Source organism: Somniosus microcephalus, chromosome 3, assembly GCF_052327205.1.
Source record: "Somniosus microcephalus isolate GS21.2 chromosome 3, FLI_Smic_1.0, whole genome shotgun sequence".
Taxonomy (NCBI): Eukaryota; Metazoa; Chordata; class Chondrichthyes; order Squaliformes; family Somniosidae; genus Somniosus; species Somniosus microcephalus.
The window spans coordinates 131,718,224-131,738,662 of record NC_140989.1 but is presented as its reverse complement, the minus strand read 5'-3'; the positions used below and the strand labels follow the sequence as shown (position 1 = coordinate 131,738,662).

Here is a 20,439-nt window from a genome sequence, read left to right as displayed (position 1 = left end):
TCTGCGTGAGACCAGCCACTGATTGCATTACAACACTAAGCACTTGCGTGGAAGCCGCCTGTGCTGCGCCGAAGTCCTGGAGACTCCTTGCCTGTGCTGCGCCGAAGTCCTGGAGACTCCTTGCCTGTGCTGCGCCGAAGTCCTGCTCCTTGCCAGTGCTGCGCCGAAGTCCTGGACACTCCGTGCCAGTGACTCAATGGATTCGGGCATCCTTGCCACTGCAGCCATGAGCTCAGTGTGCCTGTGCTCCGCCTGGGCGCTCATTTCAGTGAGAAGCCGCACCTCTTCTGCGCTCACTGTAGCAGGACTCGAGGCCAGACAAATGGAAAGAGAGAGGTCAAAAAGGTGATCACCTTACCATTGCTGTCCAGAACAGGGTCGGCATCTTCAGTGGCGACGGGGCCAATCATCCGGCCTGCCATAATCCGCTGGACTCGCTGCTCCAGATCGGTGAGGGCTTGAAGGTGAGGCCGGCCTCCCCCGGTCCATTGCTGCTGCCTCCTGTTATGGGCCAGCTTGCCCTGCAAGAGAAAGGATGGGCTCTGAGTACAGTGTGAAGCCCTGATCTTGGCTGCACTGCCTCCCATGGTGGAATAGCCCTTACAGTGTGAAGCCCTGATCTTGGCTGCACTGCCTCCCATGATGGAATAGCCCTCACAGTGTAAAGCCCTGATCTTGGCTGCACTGCCTCCCATGGTGGAATAGCCCTTACAGTGTAAAGCCCTGATCTTGGCTGCACTTCCTCCCATGGTGGAATAGCCCTTACAGTGTGTAAAGTGCTGAATGTGCATGAGAGTTTCATGAAAGGCCCATAGGTGTTGGATGAGGGCTGGGCATTGGGGCTTTCAGGACCCTTTGGCCGTAAAGTGAGGTGGACATGCAGTGATGAAGAGGATACTGAAAAGGGTACTCACCCGGACGACCCGAGTGAGGTCGTTGAACTTCTTCCTGCATTGCACAGGGGTCCTAGGCACCATGCTGCTGGAGGTCACTCTGTGAGCCACCTCCCTCCGAGCTTTGCGATAGTCGTTGGGCAGTGGCCTCCTACCACTGTCCGGGAACAGGATAGATCGCCTGTGCTCCACCGCGCCAACCAGAGCCTGCAAGGTCCCCTCACTAAACCGCTGCGCTCGCTCCTTGGCCCTCTCCATGGTCCTAGGCATAAGAATGTGGCAGCAGGTCTGTCCAGGCCGAGAATCAGGGCTCTGATGCGCAGGGTGTGGCTGCAATCCAAGATCGAACCTCCCCTTTAAGAGCTGACCGGCGCCAGCGTGTCTGCATGCAATCGTTAACTGGCCGCACCTGTGCTGCGCCCGCCCTCGGTGGTAGCGCCTCGCTTCTCCGGCTTAGCGCCTTAAGACAGTCGTGCAGCGCCTGTTTTAGCGCTCCAAGCACCTCCTGGGGTGAAGCAAGTCAATTTAGCAGTAGGTGGTGATAATTTGCGCCGGGCGCTAAATTTCGTGCCCGCTCGAGTATTATGCCCCAAACGTGGCGATACTGCATTTCTCCCCCTATGACTCTAAGCAGGCAGTTCGGGGTTGGTGAACTATGAGGTTGGAGGCTGTGGAGGGAAGATCTCGAGAGGAGATAAGGTCTGTGACAGTCTTGGAAACGATGGCTTGATGTTTGGTGGTGGGGTCATGGTCCAGTGGGAGGTAGGAGGAGGTGTCAGAGAGTTGGTGTTCAGCCTCCGCAAGGCAGAAGTTGGTTCACCAAGCAACAGCAGCACCACCCTTTGGAGCAGGTTTGCTGACAATGTTAAGGTTGAATCTGAAAGAACGCAGTGCTGCAAGTTCAGAGAGAGGTAGGTTAGAGTGAGTGAGGGGAGCAGAGATATTGAGACAGCCGATGTCACGCCAGCACTTCCCAATGAAAAGATCTAGAAAGGGTAAGATGTCAGAGGGGTCTAGGTGGAACGGGAATTCTGAAGACGGAAGAAAGGGTCTGCTGTGCGAGGGGAAGACTCCTGGCCAAAAAAGTGGGCACAAGGCAAAGGCAATGGAAGAAGAGCTCAGAGTCGTGTTGAGCTCGAAATTCATTGAGGTGGGGGCGTAAGGGGATGAAGCTGAGGCCTTTACTGGAGGAACCCTGTAAACAAATATTTCTCTCAAATGAAAATCCATTGTTTTTAAACTGGTGTGGACGAACTCTCTGTATAGGAACCTTTTTGATAGAAGTCAATAATAGTCACCTTTTCCTTTAATACTTTTATATACAGTCCCAACATCTTGGGAAATAGTAAAACCCTAAAGAAATGGAAAAATTGTATCCTCGATGTTTTGTACTTAATAATAGGATTTAAAATATTGTGACGAGTTGGCTTCCTTTTCAAACCTGCAACAATTGGGTTTGCATGGAATTAACATGTTATGGCTGCCTTACCTTTTCCACGACTCCATATATCACAGACGCATAGTAGTGTTCCTCCAACAGCACACCAAGATGGAAATGCAGCTCAGGGTCCTTGGGTTTCAATTTTATAGCCAAAGCATAGTTCACTGCTGCCTTATGTAGGACATCCAGAGGTGATTTTCCATCCTCATAGTAAGACACTGGTCATATATTAGAAAATAGTCAAAATGTATAAATGGAGGCAGAGCTATATTTCTTAAACTAACCATATCAAATCAGACAATCTGCAGTTAGGACATAATTAGTACAGCAGGCCAAAGTAGGCTACAACTATGAGCTGCAGCATTCTGCAGAGCCCCTCTCGAAAGGGCCCCTTTAAAACCCTAGGGGGAAAAATTTGGTTGCTTTGCGCCTCTCGCAAACGGGGCGAAAAGCAACTAGAGCCTGGGCATGGCACCGTCAACGCCTCCCGCAAAATTCAGCAGGAGGTTAGCAGCGGCATTAATTGTTAGCACCCTGCGGTGCTGCGCCGCCGGCGATGACGTCATCACCGTGCGCAGCACCCCGCTCACGCCTCGGCCACGATCTTTGGTATCGCCCCGACTTACCGCCGGACACTATGTCCGACGGGGTCGGGGGGCCCATCTGCGGCCAGGGCGCCGCTAATTAAAGGCGAGGTGCCGGGCAACCATTTTTGTTGCTGGCCGCCTGCCAGCACCTGCCCCCGTTGCCGTCCCTGGCCTCCTCAGCAACCCTCCCATGGTGTGCTGACTGCGCTCCGTGAGCCCGGCACGCCTCTTGAGTGCCAGGCTCTTTTGCCGGCACTCCGATCCTTGGTGGCCCAGCTGGGGAGGAAGGCTTGCATTACCGCGGCGTGACGTGCCGCAGCGCATGCTGCTGTGGCACATAGGGCCGCGATATTCCCTCGCAGCACCCCTCTTGGGGCGCTACCGATGAATTTTGCCCGCAGAGGCGCTAATATTTTGGGGGTGCTCAAAGTAGTGCCCCAGCGAAGGTAGCGTCCACTTTTTTTACCCCTTAATGTCTTCTCTATAACTACTCTTCTAGAGGAATCATAGAATGATACAGCACAGAAGGAGGCCATTCAGCCCACTGTGCCTGTGCCTGCTCTTTGGTCGAGCTCTCCAATTAAGCTTTCCCCTATAAATTGTTTTCCTTCAAGTATTCATCCAATTCCCTTTTGAATGTTACTATTGAACCTGTTTCCTCCACCCTTTCAGGTAGTGCGTTACAGATCACAACAACTCATGGTGTAAAAAAATGTCTCCTCATGTCGCAGCTGGTTCTTTTGCCTATCACCTTAAATCTGCATCCTCTGCTTAGCAAATCTCCTGCCACTGGAAACAGTTTCTCCTTATTTACTCTATCAAAATTATTCAGATTTTGACCACCTCTATCAAATCACTGCTCTGAGAAAAACAACCCCAACTTCTCCAGTCTCTCCACAGAACTGAAGCCGCTCATCTCTGGTACCATTCTAATAACAAGGAATGTGCCTTGTTGTAATCCTCCTCTGCTGTTCAGTGAGGTCATTATCCACGGGAGCAGGGGTTAGGCTTTGTCACCCACATGCCATCTGTTGAAATAATTTTCTTTCCTGAAGAAAGGGAGGGATGAATTTTAAAGCATGAATGCATTACGACAACTTCCAGCATATCTCGACATTGACGTGCAGTATCCTTTGCTTGTTGTGGGACACAGTATGTAAATTCCTATTGAGAGAGTTGAAGAGTTTTCTGTGGGAGCTTGCAAAGCAACATGTGCGCCATGTATTGCACCCTGGAACTTGGGAAAGCCAGCAACCCTGTAAAATGGGATGGCCCTACATCGCTGCTCCTGTGCTGTAATGTCAAATATGATGAATTCTCCAGCTTTCCTATACAATTTGGCAGTCACCTGACAAATGTATGCCCATACTGCAGCCTGGCTGATATTACAGAGATCCCCATGCGGTTGCCTGAAATTACTTGGTGCACGTGAGTGTGGTTGCCATCTTCACAGCCAGAGAGAGAGATAGCAATGCAAGCAGGTGACCATGACTGAAGGTCTTCATGCAACAACAACTTGCATTCATATATGCTTCTAACATAGGACTTTGGAGAGGTAAGGGAGGTTGGAGATGGGGCAGTAGTTTTCAAGGACAGAAAGGCCAAGGGTCTGTTTTTTGAGAAAGGGGTAATGATGGCAGCTTGAAAAGGCTCTTACTAGAGTCATTGGCAGTTCTGGGAGAGGAGAGTGAGGCTCAGTAGAACTTGATGTGCCAACGACCCTCAGGTAGGTCCTGGGAGGGTAGAGGATCGGGGGAGGGGGTTGGGGGTGGGTATGAGCACAAGTCAGCAGGCATCCACAGTAGTGCTATGGAGCCGGGAGGAGCACTCCAGCTTACCCAACTCTACAGTAAGGTAAGCTAAAAAATATACTTACCATTTGGTGGTGGCCTCCAGCAGTCTGTTTAGGGACCATTAGCTAAATCGCATTAGGAACTGAACGACTGAGTAGAGCATGCCCAGTGCCTGCTCTGCTCAGCACCTTTCCTCAGAAAGATCTTTAGACAGGCGTTAGGCTCCTCATTAGCATATTCAAGGGGCCTAACACCTATTTCAGGTGGCTACCAGGGATGTCTGGCAAGCAGCCTTTACCAATAGCCACAGATTGGGTGTGGGACATTATTCCCCAAGATTGCTCCTTTTTGCCCATTTGCTGCCCAGAAAATGGGTGCAACGAGGACCAATTTCTCTTCCCTTTAGCTAATGGGGCCAATCTTGACTTGATCTTAAAATGGGTGAAAGCGTGGAAATAAAAATTGGTAAAGATGTAAAATGAGTTGCCAGCTCACTTTACAATATTCTGCAAAGTCAAGATCTACCCCCGTGAGCTCAAATCCCTTCATGTCAAGTTGTGAAACTGAATTCAATGAATCTGGTAATTTTGGAGTGGCACCGGGAAAACAACCATGAAAGCTTCTGAATTGTTGTTAAGAATCCAACTGGTTCACTAATGTCCTTCAGGGAAGGGAACCCGCCATCCCTACCTGATCTGGCCTACTGATAACTCCAGGCCCACGCTATGTGGGTGATTCCTAATGTCATCAGGGAAACTAGGGATGCTCAATAAATACTGCCTTGCCAATGTTGCTCACATTGCAAAAACAAATAAAGTTTTAAAAAGTATTCCTTGTTTTTCTAAAGCAAATATTTACTTCCTTTTATTTATTTTAAAGGTGTTATTCATTTTTGATTAAGTGGGTTGGAAAATGGTTAGGATGCTATCCCCCAACCTAGTTGCTTAATTCATTTGATCTTGTAGTCAGGTCCAGAGACTAATTTGATAATTAGCATAGCATATCTGTACAGGTCCCACAGTCTCCATGGGGAATTGAATTGCACTGCAAGTAGGTGGGAATGTGCAGCCACAATTCCATTATTCCATCTACATTTAAAAAAGATGGCACTGGAAAATAGCAGGAGTATTACTTAGCAGTTAATACTAGTTACTTAAACGATTTATTCTTGGGGGAAAAAAAATCTTACTTTGACAAATTGCTACAGGTAATTAATTATTCCTTCAAAAGGGAGATAAAGTGCATGGAAAATAAAACCCATTGTCACAAAACATGCCTGATTTGGAAACCAGCTCCCTGTAAGTGCCAATTTCTTTTGTAGCATTGCTGCAGAGTTTCTCAACGTTGCCATCATCTAGATATTCGCGAAGCTTCTTTTCCCAGTTACGCACCTATTACACAGCACAGGAAAAACAGATACAGAAATTATGGTGGGCTTGTAAACACCATGCAATTACACAAATTTCCACTGAACATTCACTTCAGGTCTTTAGAAATGTTAAAAGACAAATGCTCATTGAGCCACAGTGAACATAAATTCTTAAATTGCTTTGAATACCTCACTTGGGTAGTGCGATCAGAGGCAATGGTAATTTACATAAGAGATACCTGTGGGAATACAATGCCTAGCCAATCAGCAACCTGACGGTTGCATATAGTGACACCGCTATTCCCGGCCAGAATGGAGATGATTGGGTAATTCCCCCGTCAATCATGCCTGGAGACCACACTGCTGTAAGGTGAACTATCAACTTGGTTCGTTCCAACTTCTAAGTGATTGGCACATTGCTGAGCAAAGTAGATTGGTTTACTCTGCAACTGAGTGCTCAGTGCTTACACACAGTGACAGAGGTGGAACTGCATCCCATTACCCAGTACTTTCATCCCTCATCTCAATGAGTATAATATTTACCAAAAGAATAATAAAAAATAAAGCAACAAGATAATTGAGGGGTATAACGCATGACAAAGCTCACTTTCTGATAAAGGATTTTAAATGTCTTCAGAGCCCCAATAATATGGTTGCATAAAGTGAGAATCAAAGGATTCAGTTCTTTGCTGTACGGGTTTCATTGCCATATACCTGTAATGCTGAGTGTTCTACTGACTGGGTAGGTGTGAACAAGCATAGTAATTAACGCTGCCTCGCTTGTGCTAGACAGGCTGCACACAATTAGGTGTTCTTGCTGCATGCTTTCAATGTTCAGCCCTATGTAGCAGGTGACTAACAGGTTACATATACACCTTCTGGTACAAGTTTACCAGTTAGACTCACACTACTAGATAGGTATATGCAATCACAACACTGTGCCAGCTGCAGCTGTTAGACATAAGAACATAAGAAAGATAAGAAATAGGAGCAAGAGTAGGCCATTTGGCCCTTCGAGCCTGCTCCACCATTCAATAAGATCATGGCTGATCTTCTACCTCAACTCCACCTTCCCGCACTATCCCCACAGCACAATATTACTTCACTGCCGCAACATCAGTTTGAGAAGTTATCAGTGGTACAGCTAAAGTACAGCGCAATATCATGGTAACATTCCAGATTTACATCAGATTTACATTGTTAAGGTGTAATTTCTTGGCAAAATTATAGCATAGCAAGGGCACTAAAGGATGTCATAAGAACATAAGAAATAGGAGCAAGAGTAGGCCATTTGGCCCTTCGAGTCTGTTCCACCATTCAATAAGATCGTGGCTGATCTTTGACCTCAACTCCACTTTCCCACCCGATCCCCATATCCCTTGATTCCTTTAGAGTCCAAAAATCTATCAATCTCAGCCTTGAACATACTCAACAACTCAGCATCCACTGTCCTCTGGGGCAGAGAATTCCAAAGATTTATAACCCTCTGAGTGAAGAAGTTTCACCTCATCTCAGTCATAGCTGTTTAGCTGACCCCTTATCCTGAGACTATGACCCCTAGTTCTAGACTCTCCAGCCAGGGACTTTAATCTTCACATAGACTGGACAAATCAAACTGACAAAAGTAGTTTGGAGGACGAGTTCATGGAATGAATTTGAGATAGTTTCCTAGAACATACATCATGGAACCAACCAGGGAAGAGGCTATTTTAGATCTTGTCTTGTGTAATGAGACAGAGTTAATTAGTAATCTCATAGTAAGGGATCATCTGGGGAAGAGCGATCATAATATGATAGAGTTTCACATTGAGCTTGAGAGTGACATACTTAAATCTGAAACTAGAGTATTAAATTTAAATAGGTATGATGGTGAGTTGACTAAGGTACATTGGAAAATTAGATTAAAAGGTATGGTGGTAGATAAGCAATGGTGAACATTTAAAGAAATATTTCATAATTCTCAACGAATATACATTCCATTGAGAAATAAAAATCTCATCATAACACCAAGTCTGACAGGGAGATAGTAAGTATTTGACTGCTATTATTGCCAATTTTGCAACAGTTTATCACAGAAGTTTGGCTTGCTGTATTTCTTTTACATAATTCATTCTAAAGTATTTCAAAATATTGCAAGAAAAGTGCTCTTGCTTTTTACCTCTATAATATGCTTGAGTGGAGCTTTCGGTTTATTTGTGAGGCCAAACTCTGTTTGATACCATGAAGTCCCTGTGACATCCTAAAGCAAATCAAAGATAAAAGTTATAAAAGATTATCCAAAGATATGAAAATCGAGAGGGAATTAATAACTAGGACGAAGTCCCGAGTTAAAATTTTAGTGTGAATTGAATTGCATAACATAAACCTATTCTTTTATCTCCAATTATGTGTTTGCATAACAGATTATGCCCATGTATTTTCCACACAGACATATCTAAAATGCAAAAAGATCAGGCATATACTCTATATAAACTGAGCCTGACAAGATTTGTGTGTGTCTGGCATATATGTTGAGTAATAATGTTGCTATGATATCACACTACATGATATAAATGCAATTCATTGATGTTGTATGAACAGCTTCTTCCAGTTGACCTCACTTCAATTTACAGTACACCCATAAAACTGTTCCCATTCAAAGTAATCAACATATCTCGCACCTATCAATGTACGAGGTTCTAATCATCTCCTGTCTTCAACAGTCATTGACAGCACAGAAGAGAGCTATTTTGCCCACATGTCTGTGCCAGCTCTTTGCTAGACCAATCCAAAACTAAACCCACTGCTCTGCTCTGTCTCCATAATCCTATATCTTCCTCTGTTTTAAATATTTATCTACTCTACCTTTAAAAGATGCAATGGCCTCTGCCTCAACTGCTCTCTGTGGCAAAACATATGCTTTAACAACTCTGTGCATTACAAAAATTCTCCTATACTTACACCATACTCTCTTAATGACAATTTTGAATGTACAAACCTTTTGTGACTAACTCCCCAACCATAAGATTGTCTTTCCCGATTAATTTTATCATAACCCTTCATAATTTTAAAAAATCTCAATTAAATTTTCTCTTAGCCTTCTCTGCTCCAGTTGGAATAGTCCCAGTATCTCAAGTCTCTCCTCAAAACAAGACTTTCTTATCCCTGGTATAATGAATCTATACTGCTTTATATGACTTTGGTGTGGAGATGCCGGTGTTGGACTGGGGTGGGCAAATGTAAGAAGTCACACAACACCAGGTTATAGTCCAACAGTTTTATTTGAAATCACAAGCTTTCGGAGCGCTGCTCCTTTGTCAGGTGAAGTGGAGAGATGCATAAAGACACAGCTTATATAGTCAGAGAATAATGCCAGATGACTACAGGTAATCATTCTAACTGCCATTTATCACACCACGGCAGAGAGATAATCACAGCAATCAAAGGTGTGAATGGTGTCCAAACAGGTTAGTCAGGAAAACATTACATCAAAGAACAAGGAGGTGGGGTCACAAGGGGTCAAATGTTGCAGATGCTGGGGTCTGTATGAAAAACAAAAAACAAAATTTTTTTTTTTGCTGGAAATCACAGCAGGTCCGGCCGCATCTGTGTAGAGTGAACAAGCCAACGACGACTCGAGTCTGGGTGACCCTACGTCAGGTGGGGTTACATGTAGCGTGACATGAACCCAAGATCCCGGTTGAGGCCGACCTCATGAGTGCGGAACTTGGCTATCAGTTTCTGCTCTACGATTTTGCGTTGTCGTGTGTCTCGAAGGCCGCCTTGGAGAATGCTTACCCGAAGATCGGAGGCTGAATGTCCTTGACTGCTGAAGTGTTCCCCGACTGGGAGGGAACACTCCTGCCTGGCGATTGTTGTGCGGTGTCCGTTCATCCGTTGTCGCAGTGTCTGCATGGTCTCACCGATGTACCATGCTCCGGGGCATCCTTTCCTGCAACGTATGAGGTAGATAACGTTGGCCGAGTCACATGAGTATGTACCATGTACCTGGTGGGTGGTGCCTCACGTGTGATGATGGTATCTGTGTTGATGATCTGGCATGTCTTGCAGAGGTTGCCGTGGCAGGGTTGTGTGGTGTCGTGGTCGCTGTTCTCCTGAAAGCTGGGTAATTTGCTGCGAACGATGGTCTGTTTGAGGTTAGGTGGCTGTTTGAAGGCGAGTAGTGGAGGCGTGGGTGTTGTGTATGTACCTTTAAGAGAATAACTGGTCTCAGACTGCAGTACCGGCAGTGACCACCCCTGTATAAAAGGCGCTAGAGAGCCTCTGTTGTTTAGTTTCGTTTATGCCTTTCACCAGTAAAGATCTGTTTGTTTTCTCTCCTGCTAGTCCGTGTCTCAATCATTCACGGACTTAACACTGGCGACGAGTTAGAAACGAATTTACCTGCAACTCAGCAGCCGCTCCGACGATGTTGTTGAAGGTCGGAGCCAGAAAAAAAAAATTAAAAAAAATAAGAGGCCATTGAAACTCGAGAAACGGCCGTCGACCGTCAATCATCGATTTAAAAACTCGCAGGAGAGACTGTCCAGAGCCAGGCTGGGTTCCTCGGTCCGTGGTTTCCCAGCTAGTCGGGCTGGTGGCAGGTAGTGCTCTGATCCTTCCTGGGCTGCGGCGGGCTGAAGCTCGATCGGGTGGCCTTTCAACGGGGCCGGGCAGCGAGTCGGGAAGCAAGGAGAGAGAGAGGGTGGAGCATACAGGGCGCGGCCGGTGTTTCGAAGCTGGGCAGCGTTTGGACCTCAGAAGAGGGAGGGAAGTGTCCCAGAGGGTCCGCTCCACGACGGGAAGATAATAAAAGAAAACGAATTAATATTTAACACGCAGGAAACCGTGGAAAGCAACGTTAACAACAGCGGGGAAGAAGACAAAGCGCGGGAGGCGCCATTTTGTTAAATCGGGGAAGAAGGCAAAGCGCGGGAGGCGCCATTTTAGATTTGCAAGATGCTGAAGATTGGCTGTATCACTGCTTTTGATAACACATTAGAGGACTGGACCACGTATGTGGAAAGAGTCGAGGTATATTTCGAGGCAAATGAAATAGCGGAGGGGAAAAAGGCATCAATATTGCTAAACTTAATGGGCGCTAGAACGTACGGCCTATTGTGGGATCTGATTACTCCAGCCAAACCGAAGGCGAAGAGTTTTAACGAAATTGTTGCTGTTCTACAGGAGCACTTAAACCCTGCACTGCTGTTGATAGCAGAAAGATTTAAATTCCACAGGAGAACTCAGCACAAAGATGAGAGCAATGCTGAGTATCTTACGGAACTACGCAAGCTATCAAAGCACTGCCAGTTCGGAGCAGGGCTGGCAGATACCCTACGGGACAAATTTGTCTGTGGACTCCTGAGTGAAGGAACACAGAAGAAGTTACTCACAGAAAAAGAGCTGACGCTAGATAAGGCTTTCAGCGTGGCAGTATCGTATGAAGCAGCAGCCAGGGGAGCTGCAGAAATTCAACAAAAACCTCAGGAATACGGCACCCACGAAATGACACGGGGATTTGCAAAATGTTATCGCTGCGGCAGAACTAACCATGACCAGAAGGACTGCTGGTCCAAAGACAAAACATGCAGACAATGCGGGAAGATTGGACACATTGCACAAGTTTGTAGGTCTGGGAAGAAGACCAGCGACAACAAAAAGGCTACTAAGGAACCGTACAAGAAAGTACAAAAGATGACGGACAGTAGTTCCAAAGACCAGATGAGCGATAGTGAATCCGGAAACAGGAGACTAAGCTGTCTCAAACTTCACAATGTAATCGCAAAAGAGGATCACCGAACCATTTGGGTCACTCTCACGATAGCAGGGTCCCAAGTTAAAATGGAATTGGACACAGGATCAGCGCTAACCGTCATGAATCGACGAGGCTACGAGCGGCTATTTTCACACATACCCTTGAGAGAGACATCCATCGTCTTGACGACGTATACGGGGCAAAAAGTATACCCCAGAGGAAAAATAAGGGTGCCTGTCGAATACAATGGCAAGAAAATACGGAAATTGTATCTCTACATACTGCCAAATGGTGGACCACCGTTATTGGGACGGGAATGGATCAGGAAGATAAACTTAGATTGGCATTCCATTCATGCAATGACGGTGGACGGTAAAAAAGATGAAGACGTCACTCCTGGACGATTGTCAACAATCTTAGCTAACGCCAAAGAGGTATTTCAACAAGAACTGGGCACGCTTAAAGGCATAACCGCCTCGATAAAAATAGAAGAGAATGCAGTTCCCAAGTTTTTCAAAGCGAGACCGGTACCATGTGCAATTCGCCCAGCCATCGAGGCAGAGCTGGAGAATCTGGAGAAGGCGGGCGTGTTGTCTAAGGTCGACTGGAGCGAGTGGGCGACACCCATCGTTCCTGTCATGAAGAAAACGTTAAGCAATAAGTCCGGAGAGCAAAGGAAGATTCGCATCTGTGGGGATTTCAAGGTGATGGTGAACCCTGTCCTTCGCACAGTACAATATCCTCTTCCAAGGATAGAAGACATCTTCGCCTCGCTGTCTGGAGGGAAGCGTTTTACAAAAATTGACCTAGCACAAGCATATTTGCAGATGGAGGTTGAAGAGTCCGCTAGGAAGTATCTCACGATAAACACTCACAAAGGTCTTTACCAGTATCATCGATTGGTATTCGGAGTAGCATCGGCTCCGGCGATATGGCAAAGAGTGATGGAACAAGTCCTGCAAGGGATTCCGGGGACTCAGTGTTACTTGGACGACATCCTTGTAACAGGTGAAGATGAGAGTGAACACCTTAACAACCTAGAACAGGTGCTCACTAGACTACGGGAACATGGGCTGCGAGCCAACCGCCCCAACTGCGAATTTTTAAGAAACAGATATCGTATTGTGGCCACGTGATTGATGAAGAGGGGTTACATAAGTCCCCTGACAAAATTGAAGCAGTTGTTAAGGCCCCAGCGCCTGAAAATGTGTCACAACTGAGGTCATTCCTCGGGTTGGTGAATTACTATCATAAGTTTTTGCCGAATTTGTCGACAATTCTGCACCCACTGAACGCCCTGCTACGAACGGGGGTAGCATGGAAATGGAGCGATGATTGTAAGTGTGCTTTTCAGAAGAGTAAGGACTTAATCACTTCAAAGGAAGTATTGGCTCACTACAACCCAGCACTGCCAATCAGGCTGGCGTGTGATGCGTCTCCCTACGGCATTGGGGCGGTACTGTCACATAAATTCCTTGATGGTTTGGAGAGGCCGATAGCTTTTGCGTCACGCTCGTTAACTTCTGCCGAGCGCAACTACGCCCAGATTGACAGAGAGGCCCTCAGCCTAGTGTGGGGGGTGAAGAAGTTCAATCACTATCTGCACGGTCAAAGATTTACTCTACTAACCGATCATCAACGTCTTGTCTCCATTTTCAACCCTCAGAAGGGCGTACCGATAATGACAGCACAACGGCTGCAGAGATGGTCCCTTTTCCTAGGGGCACACCAATATGACATCGAGTACAAAGGAACTAAACAGCATGGAAATGCTGATGGATTGTCACGTCTACCGTTGCCGACGGTGGAAGAAGAAGACCTTGCAGTGGATCCAATGGAGTTATTCCACTCGACCATAGTCGAATGTCTCCCTGTGACGAATGCAAACATAGAAAAGGAAACACAGAATGACCCGACACTATCACGGGTCTATGATTTAACGGTGAAGGGATGGCCAGCACATGCCGAACCACTGCTGCCAGCATTCTCGCCGAGAAGAGAACAGCTGTCAGTGTGCAGAGGAACCTTGATGTGTGGATCCAGAGTAGTAATTCCACCTAAGTTGACGGATAGAGTGCTCAATGAGCTTCATGAGGGTCATCTGGGTGGGGTAAAAATGAAGAGCTTAGCCAGAGCGTTTGTGTGGTGGCCGGGAATCGATAGAGAAATCGAAGAGATGACCAAGAGCTGTGCAGGATGCCAGAAGGTCCAAAACGCCCCACCACAAGCTCCTCTGCATCCATGGGAGTGGCCCTCATCTCCATGGCAAAGGGTGCACATTGATTTTGCTGGTCCCTTCATGGACTCGATGTTTTTAATTGCGGTGGATGCACATTCAAAGTGGCCAGAGGTAATAAAAATGTCCTCAACCACCACGGAAAAAACTATCACAGTTTTACGAACCATATTCGCCAGGAATGGGCTGCCTGAACAGATTTGCTCTGACAATGGACCACAGTTTGTGTCTGAAGAGTTCCGGAGGTTCTTAAAGAACAATGGTGTTAAGCATTACACATCTGCCCCATATCATCCAGCCACTAATGGATTGGCCGAGAGGTTTGTCCAAACATTCAAGAAGGCTATCAAGGCAATGTGTAATGAAGATATACCCCTACAACACAAGGTGGACAACTTCTTGTTTGCCTACTGGAATGCGACACATGCGGTTACCAGCCAAACTCCAGCCATGATGTTCTTCAATCGAAGACTACGATGCCGCTTGGATTTGGTTAAGCCAAACGTCCGAAGAGATGTGGAGAACAGGCAGTTTCAGAATATGAATGAAAGGCCGACCAGGAGTTTTAAGATAGGTCAACCAGTTTTGGCCTGGGACTACCGCACTGAGAAATGGCAACCAGGAACGATTTGTACACGACAAGGACCTCTCATGTATACCGTGGACGTTGGGGAGAGCATTGTAAGACGCCATGTTGACCAGATTCTAGAGTCACGGGAAAACGTCAACTCCACACCACGATCTGATACACCTGGTAATGAAATCGACGTTCCAATTGCAGCTACCGCAGAACCGGTAATATTGGAAGCAGATGAACCAAACAACGACATTGATTCCGACTCAACATTGCCAGAAGAACCTGATACCCCAAAGAGGCGTTATCCAGACAGAATCAGGAAGCCTCCTCAAAGACTGAACTTATAATTGCTTAAACTTAACCAATGTATCTAGCAACAGTAATTGTGATTGTAATTCGTTATCATTTAGTTGTTAAATGAATGTTATGTACTGTTTATCTAAAAGGGGAGGAATTGTTGTGTATGTACCTTTAAGAGAATAACTGGTCTCAGACTGCAGTACCGGCAGTGACCACCCCTGTATAAAAGGCGCTAGAGAGCCTCTGATGTTTAGTTTAGTTTATGCCTTTCACCAGTAAAGATCTGTTTGTTTTCTCTCCTGCTAGTCCGTGTCTCAATCATTCACGGACTTAACAGTGGGGATGGCCTTAGCGAGGTGTTCATCATCATCGATGACATGTTGAAGGCTGCGAAGAACATGGCGTAGTTTCTCCGCTCCGGGGAAGTACTGGACGATGAAGGGTACTCTGTTGGTCGTGTCCCGTGTTTGTCTTCTGAGGAGGTCTATGCGATTTTTTGCTGTGGCCTGTCGGAAATGTCGATAGACGAGTCGAGCGTCATATCCCGTTCTTACGAGGGCATCTTTCAGCATCTGTAGGTGTCCATCGTGTTCCTCCTCGTCTGAGCAGATCCTGTGTATTCGCAGGGCTTGTCCATAGGGGATGGCTTCTTTAACATGGTTAGGGTGGAAGCTGGAGAAGTGGAGCATCCTGAGGTTGTCCGTGGGCGTAAGAACAGGATATGATGCTCGACTCATCGATCGACAGTTCTGACGGGCCACAGCAAAAAATCGCATAGACCTCCTCAGAAGACAAACACGGGACACAACCAACAGAGTACCCTTCGTCGTCCAGTACTTCCCCGGAGCAGAGAAACTACGCCATGTTCTTCGCAGCCTTCAACATGTCATCGATGACGATGAACACCTCGCTAAGGCCATCCCCACGCCTCCACTACTCGCCTTCAAACAGCCGCCTAACCTCAAACAGACCATCGTTCGCAGCAAATTACCCAGCTTTCAGGAGAACAGCGACCACGACACCACACAACCCTGCCACGGCAACCTCTGCAAGACATGCCAGATCATCAACACAGATACCATCGTCACACGTGAGGACACCATCCACCAGGTACATGGTACATACTCATGTGACTTGGCCAACGTTGTCTACCTCATACGTTGCAGGAAAGGATGCCCCGGAGCATGGTACATCGGCGAGACCATGCAGACACTGCGACAACGGATGAACGGACACCGCACAACAATCGCCAGGCAGGAGTGTTCCCTCCCAGTCGGGGAACACTTCAGCAGTCAAGGACATTCAGCCTCCGATCTTCGGGTAAGCATTCTCCAAGGCGGCCTTCGAGACACACGACAACGCAAAATCGTAGAGCAAAAACTGATAGCCAAGTTCCGCACTCATGAGGTCGGCCTCAACCGGGATCTTGGGTTCATGTCACGCTACATGTAACCCCACCTGACGTAGGGTCACCCAGACTTGAGTCGTCGTTGGCTTGTTCTCTCTACACAGATGCGGCCGGACCTGCTGTGATTTCCAGCAAAAAAAAAATTTTGTTTTTTGTTTTTCATACAGACCCCAGCATCTGCAACATTTGACCCCTTGTGACCCCACCTCCTTGTTCTTTGATGTAATGTTTTCCTGACTAACCTGTTTGGACACCATTCACACCTTTGATTGCTGTGATTATCTCTCTGCTGTGGTGTGATAAATGGCAGTTAGAAAGATTACCTGTAGTCATCTGGCATTATTCTCTGACTATATAAGCTGTGTCTTTATGCATCTCTCCACCTCACCTGACAAAGGAGCAGCGCTCCGAAAGCTTGTGATTTCAAATAAAACTGTTGGACTATAACCTGGTGTTGTGTGACTTCTTACATTATATGACTTTGTAGGAGTTCTCAACTCCCAACAAAAGTACTGAGATTGAAACTAGCAGTTAACCAAACATGGTTTAATGCACTGGTAAAAGTTACAAACAAAAACGCAGGAGAAACTCTAAACAGGTCTGTACAATACTTGGTTCCACGAGGACTGAAAGGATACGCCTCCCCCCTCTGACGTCATGATGTCATCACGTTTCCCGCCGTTGGGAACGTCACGTGACCTGCGTGATGACGTCATCGCGCTGGATCGACATTTTACCGAACCCGCGCTATTTATACAGAGCAAACATTTAAAGGTAACAAACCCCTGTTAAAGGCAATTATATACATTACTGCAAGAGTCTCTTGGCGGCTTTGCCACAACTTTAATGTTCTTTCTGTAATCGGGTACTCAAGACTGCACGCGATTGCCTAACCATTACCTTGTAAAAGTCTTTCCTGTTGCATTATGCCCTACTTATAAAACCCCAAACTGCTATTGGCCTTTTTTAATGGTTTTATCTAGCTGCATTTACACTTTCAAGGAACTATTTGAACTGCTAAATCTCCGTTCCTTAAATGTCTTTCCTTTGAATGTGTACTCCCATTATTTTTCCTCTCAAAATGTACTACTTCTCTGCATGAAGTTGCATCTGCCCATCCTACTAATCTGCGCCCTGAAGTCCTTTATAGTCCTTCTCACTATTTCCCTACTTTTATGTCATTGGTAAATTTTCATATTCTTTTTCTGCCAAAGTCCAAATCATATATATATATTCAGAATAAAAGAGGGCCAAGTATTGACCCCTGGGCTCATCACAACAGCAGCTTGCATTTATGTAGCACCTTTAACATAGTAGGACATCTGAAAACGCTTCACAGGAGTGTTATCAGACAAAATTTGACACCAAGCCACATAAGATGATATTCCGACAGGTGACTAAAAACTTGGTCAAAAAGGTAAGTTTTAACTAGCGTTATACATGAGGAGAGAGGTGGAGAGGTGGAGATATTTAGGGAGGGAATTCCAGGGAATTAGTATCTAGGCAGCTGAAGGCACGGAGCGAAATAAGTTGGGGATGCACAAGAGGCCAGAATTCTAGCAATTCTCGGAGGGTTTTAGGGCTGGAGGAGGTTACAGAGATAGGGAGAAGGACTTGAACACCAGGAGGAGAATTTTAAATTTGAGGTATTGCTGGACCGGGAGCCAATGTAGATCAGCGAGCACAATGGGACTTGGTGCATGTTATGATATGGGTGGCAGAGTTTTGGATGAGCTGAAGTTTATGGAGGGTGGAAGATGGGAGCCAAGAGAGCATTGGAATAGTCGAGTCTGGAGGTAACAAAAGCATCGATGAGGGTTTCAGCAGCAGATGGGCTGAGGCAGGAGCAGTATTACGGAGGTGGAAGTAGACAGTCTTGATGATAGAGAGCATATGGGGTCAGAAACTCAGCTCAGGGTCAACTAGGATGCCGAGGTTGTGAACAGTCTGCTTCAGCCACAGACAGTGGCAGGGAGGGGGGTGGAATCAATGGCTCGGGAATGGAGTTTGTGGCTTCAGTCTTCCCAATATTTAATTGGAGGAAATTCAGAAACTGAGAAAAAGGAGAAAAAGCCAAGAAAAAGAGAATAAGTGCAAGAAGAAAATATATTAATGAAACTTAACCATGGTGTGCTCTCCATGTGACAAACATAGTTTTCCACTTTTAACCATGTTTATGTTTTTGAATGAGTTGTCTCCACAAGTATATGGTTCATAAGAGATGTGGTAAAAAATAGCCATTATTATTTAGTTTTTGTTTGGCATCTGCCTTTTTAAATCCAGTCATAATAAATAAGTGGGGGATGCTACTCTGGGGTGGAGTTCTGATGGAGTTGAACTTTCCCCTGCCCCTTTGTATCTGCCCTAGCCTGACATATGCATGGCTGGCTCCTGGTGGGATTCCCACCATCATGAAGGAGCAACCAGTGCAAAGGCAGAGGTGCTGCATCAGGGTAGACCTCACTGCCCACATTTTTCAACATTCTTTGACCTAACCCTACCTGATTTCAGATGAGATTACAGAGGAGAATCCCACCTAAGCATGCGGAGGGGTTGAGGATGAATCCTTGGGAGATTTTGGATGCAATGATGCAGTGGTGGAGAGAAAAGTAATTACAGAGATGCTCTGGCTATGATTGGATAGATAAGAGTTGAACCGAACAAGAGCAGTCCCACAGAGATTAACAATGGAGGAGAGGTATTGGGAGAGAGTGGCGTGGTCAACAGAGTCAAAGGCTGCAGAGAGGTCAAGGAGGACAAGTAAGGATAATGTCCCAGTTATGGAGAATGCTGTTTGTAACCTTGATTAAGACAGTTTTGTGTTGTGTGAGGAGCAGAAACCTGATTGAATGAATTTAAACAGGTAGTTGCAGAAGAGATGAGCACAGATCTGGGAAGTGACTATGTGCTCAAGGACCTTGGAGAGGAAATGGAAATTGGAGATGGGACAGTAGTTAGCGAGGACATATGGGTCAAGAGTGCTTTTTCTTTGAGAAGGGGTTGATGACAAGAGTTTTAAAAGGGAAGGAGACAGTTAAAAAAGCGAGGACAAACATGAATGTATGGGGAGTTTAGATAAACCCCAGAGACGCATTTACGATATGAAAGCTGAAATTATTTAGCACAAGAAGGTTGGAAAAGATCCAAAAATGTACAAGTGTTAATCCTGCATCTAGTATTTGTCCAATGAAGTCATCCTTAGCTACCATACATCTATTTGAAATAGTACCAGAAATGATACTAGATCACCATTAGACTGATGAGAATTTAGGATTGAAATTAGTATAATCCGCATTGTAGCCAAGTGTTGGGGTGGGGGGTGGGAGAGATGGGCGGGTGCAGACAACTTCATGAAAAAATTGTACAAAGACTCTTCATCAGGGGTAAAGTTTTTTAAATGTCAGATTCATAACATTTAACATAGCAACAATTTTAATTTACTTTTATTTCCAATACAAAGGAGCCTAGGTGACTTTTTGTACCCCCTATTACATAACTTATTTGCTGTTGTTACCTATATTTGTATGGGTAACATAATTATTAAGCATCTCTATAAACTCCTGTCAAACTGATGTGGTTCAGAATCAATGTTTCTCATTGGGAGCTCTAAGAAATTTAGAAGCTGTTTAGTTTTCTCAATTAACTGACCTTAGAATCCAGTTCAGCTGGTGGTTGGTACAGACACTCCTTTGCATGGGGTCCAAGTTCTGACAGCGTCATCACACTTGTACAACCTTAACAAGCAGGAGTAAGATAGTGACTATAGGATCTGACTTGGGACCTATAAAGGTTCTGAATCTCTAAGAGCAATGGCAACTTTTATGTGCACAAAGTAAACCAACACTTTAGCAGCAAGATTCAATTGACAATTAAGAATACCAATCTTTTCTTTCAAGCTCCTATGTTCTGTGTCATGAGTGGCAGAAAGCAGGTTCACACACAGATTCCAAATATGTTGAGCTCTCCAGCCTGGCCTTGCTATTGGAGGAAAGCATAGAATGGACAATAAGTGCTTCCCCTCAAGAGAGGAGGGTAACATTCAGTCATCCTGTATCACTCTTATGTACTTCCTGGTACCTAGTGCCAGAGTGGATTTAG

The 20,439-nt window shown here is 45.8% G+C and overlaps 1 protein-coding gene across 2 annotated transcripts in view; it reads right to left on the bottom strand.

The window, feature by feature from the left end:
• The window catches only part of LOC147121402 (uncharacterized), a 260,350-nt gene that overhangs the window by 194,055 nt on the left and 45,856 nt on the right, over positions 1-20,439 (bottom strand). For both annotated transcript variants that reach the window (XM_085981621.1, XM_085981622.1), the window contains exons 6-9: positions 19,990-20,075; positions 8,242-8,322; positions 5,991-6,105; positions 2,383-2,552 (exon numbers count right to left, since the gene is read on the bottom strand). In XM_085981621.1, the coding sequence (XP_085837747.1) occupies positions 2,383-2,552; positions 5,991-6,105; positions 8,242-8,322; positions 19,990-20,075 (452 nt within the window). The remainder of the gene's footprint in view (positions 1-2,382; positions 2,553-5,990; positions 6,106-8,241; positions 8,323-19,989; positions 20,076-20,439) is intronic.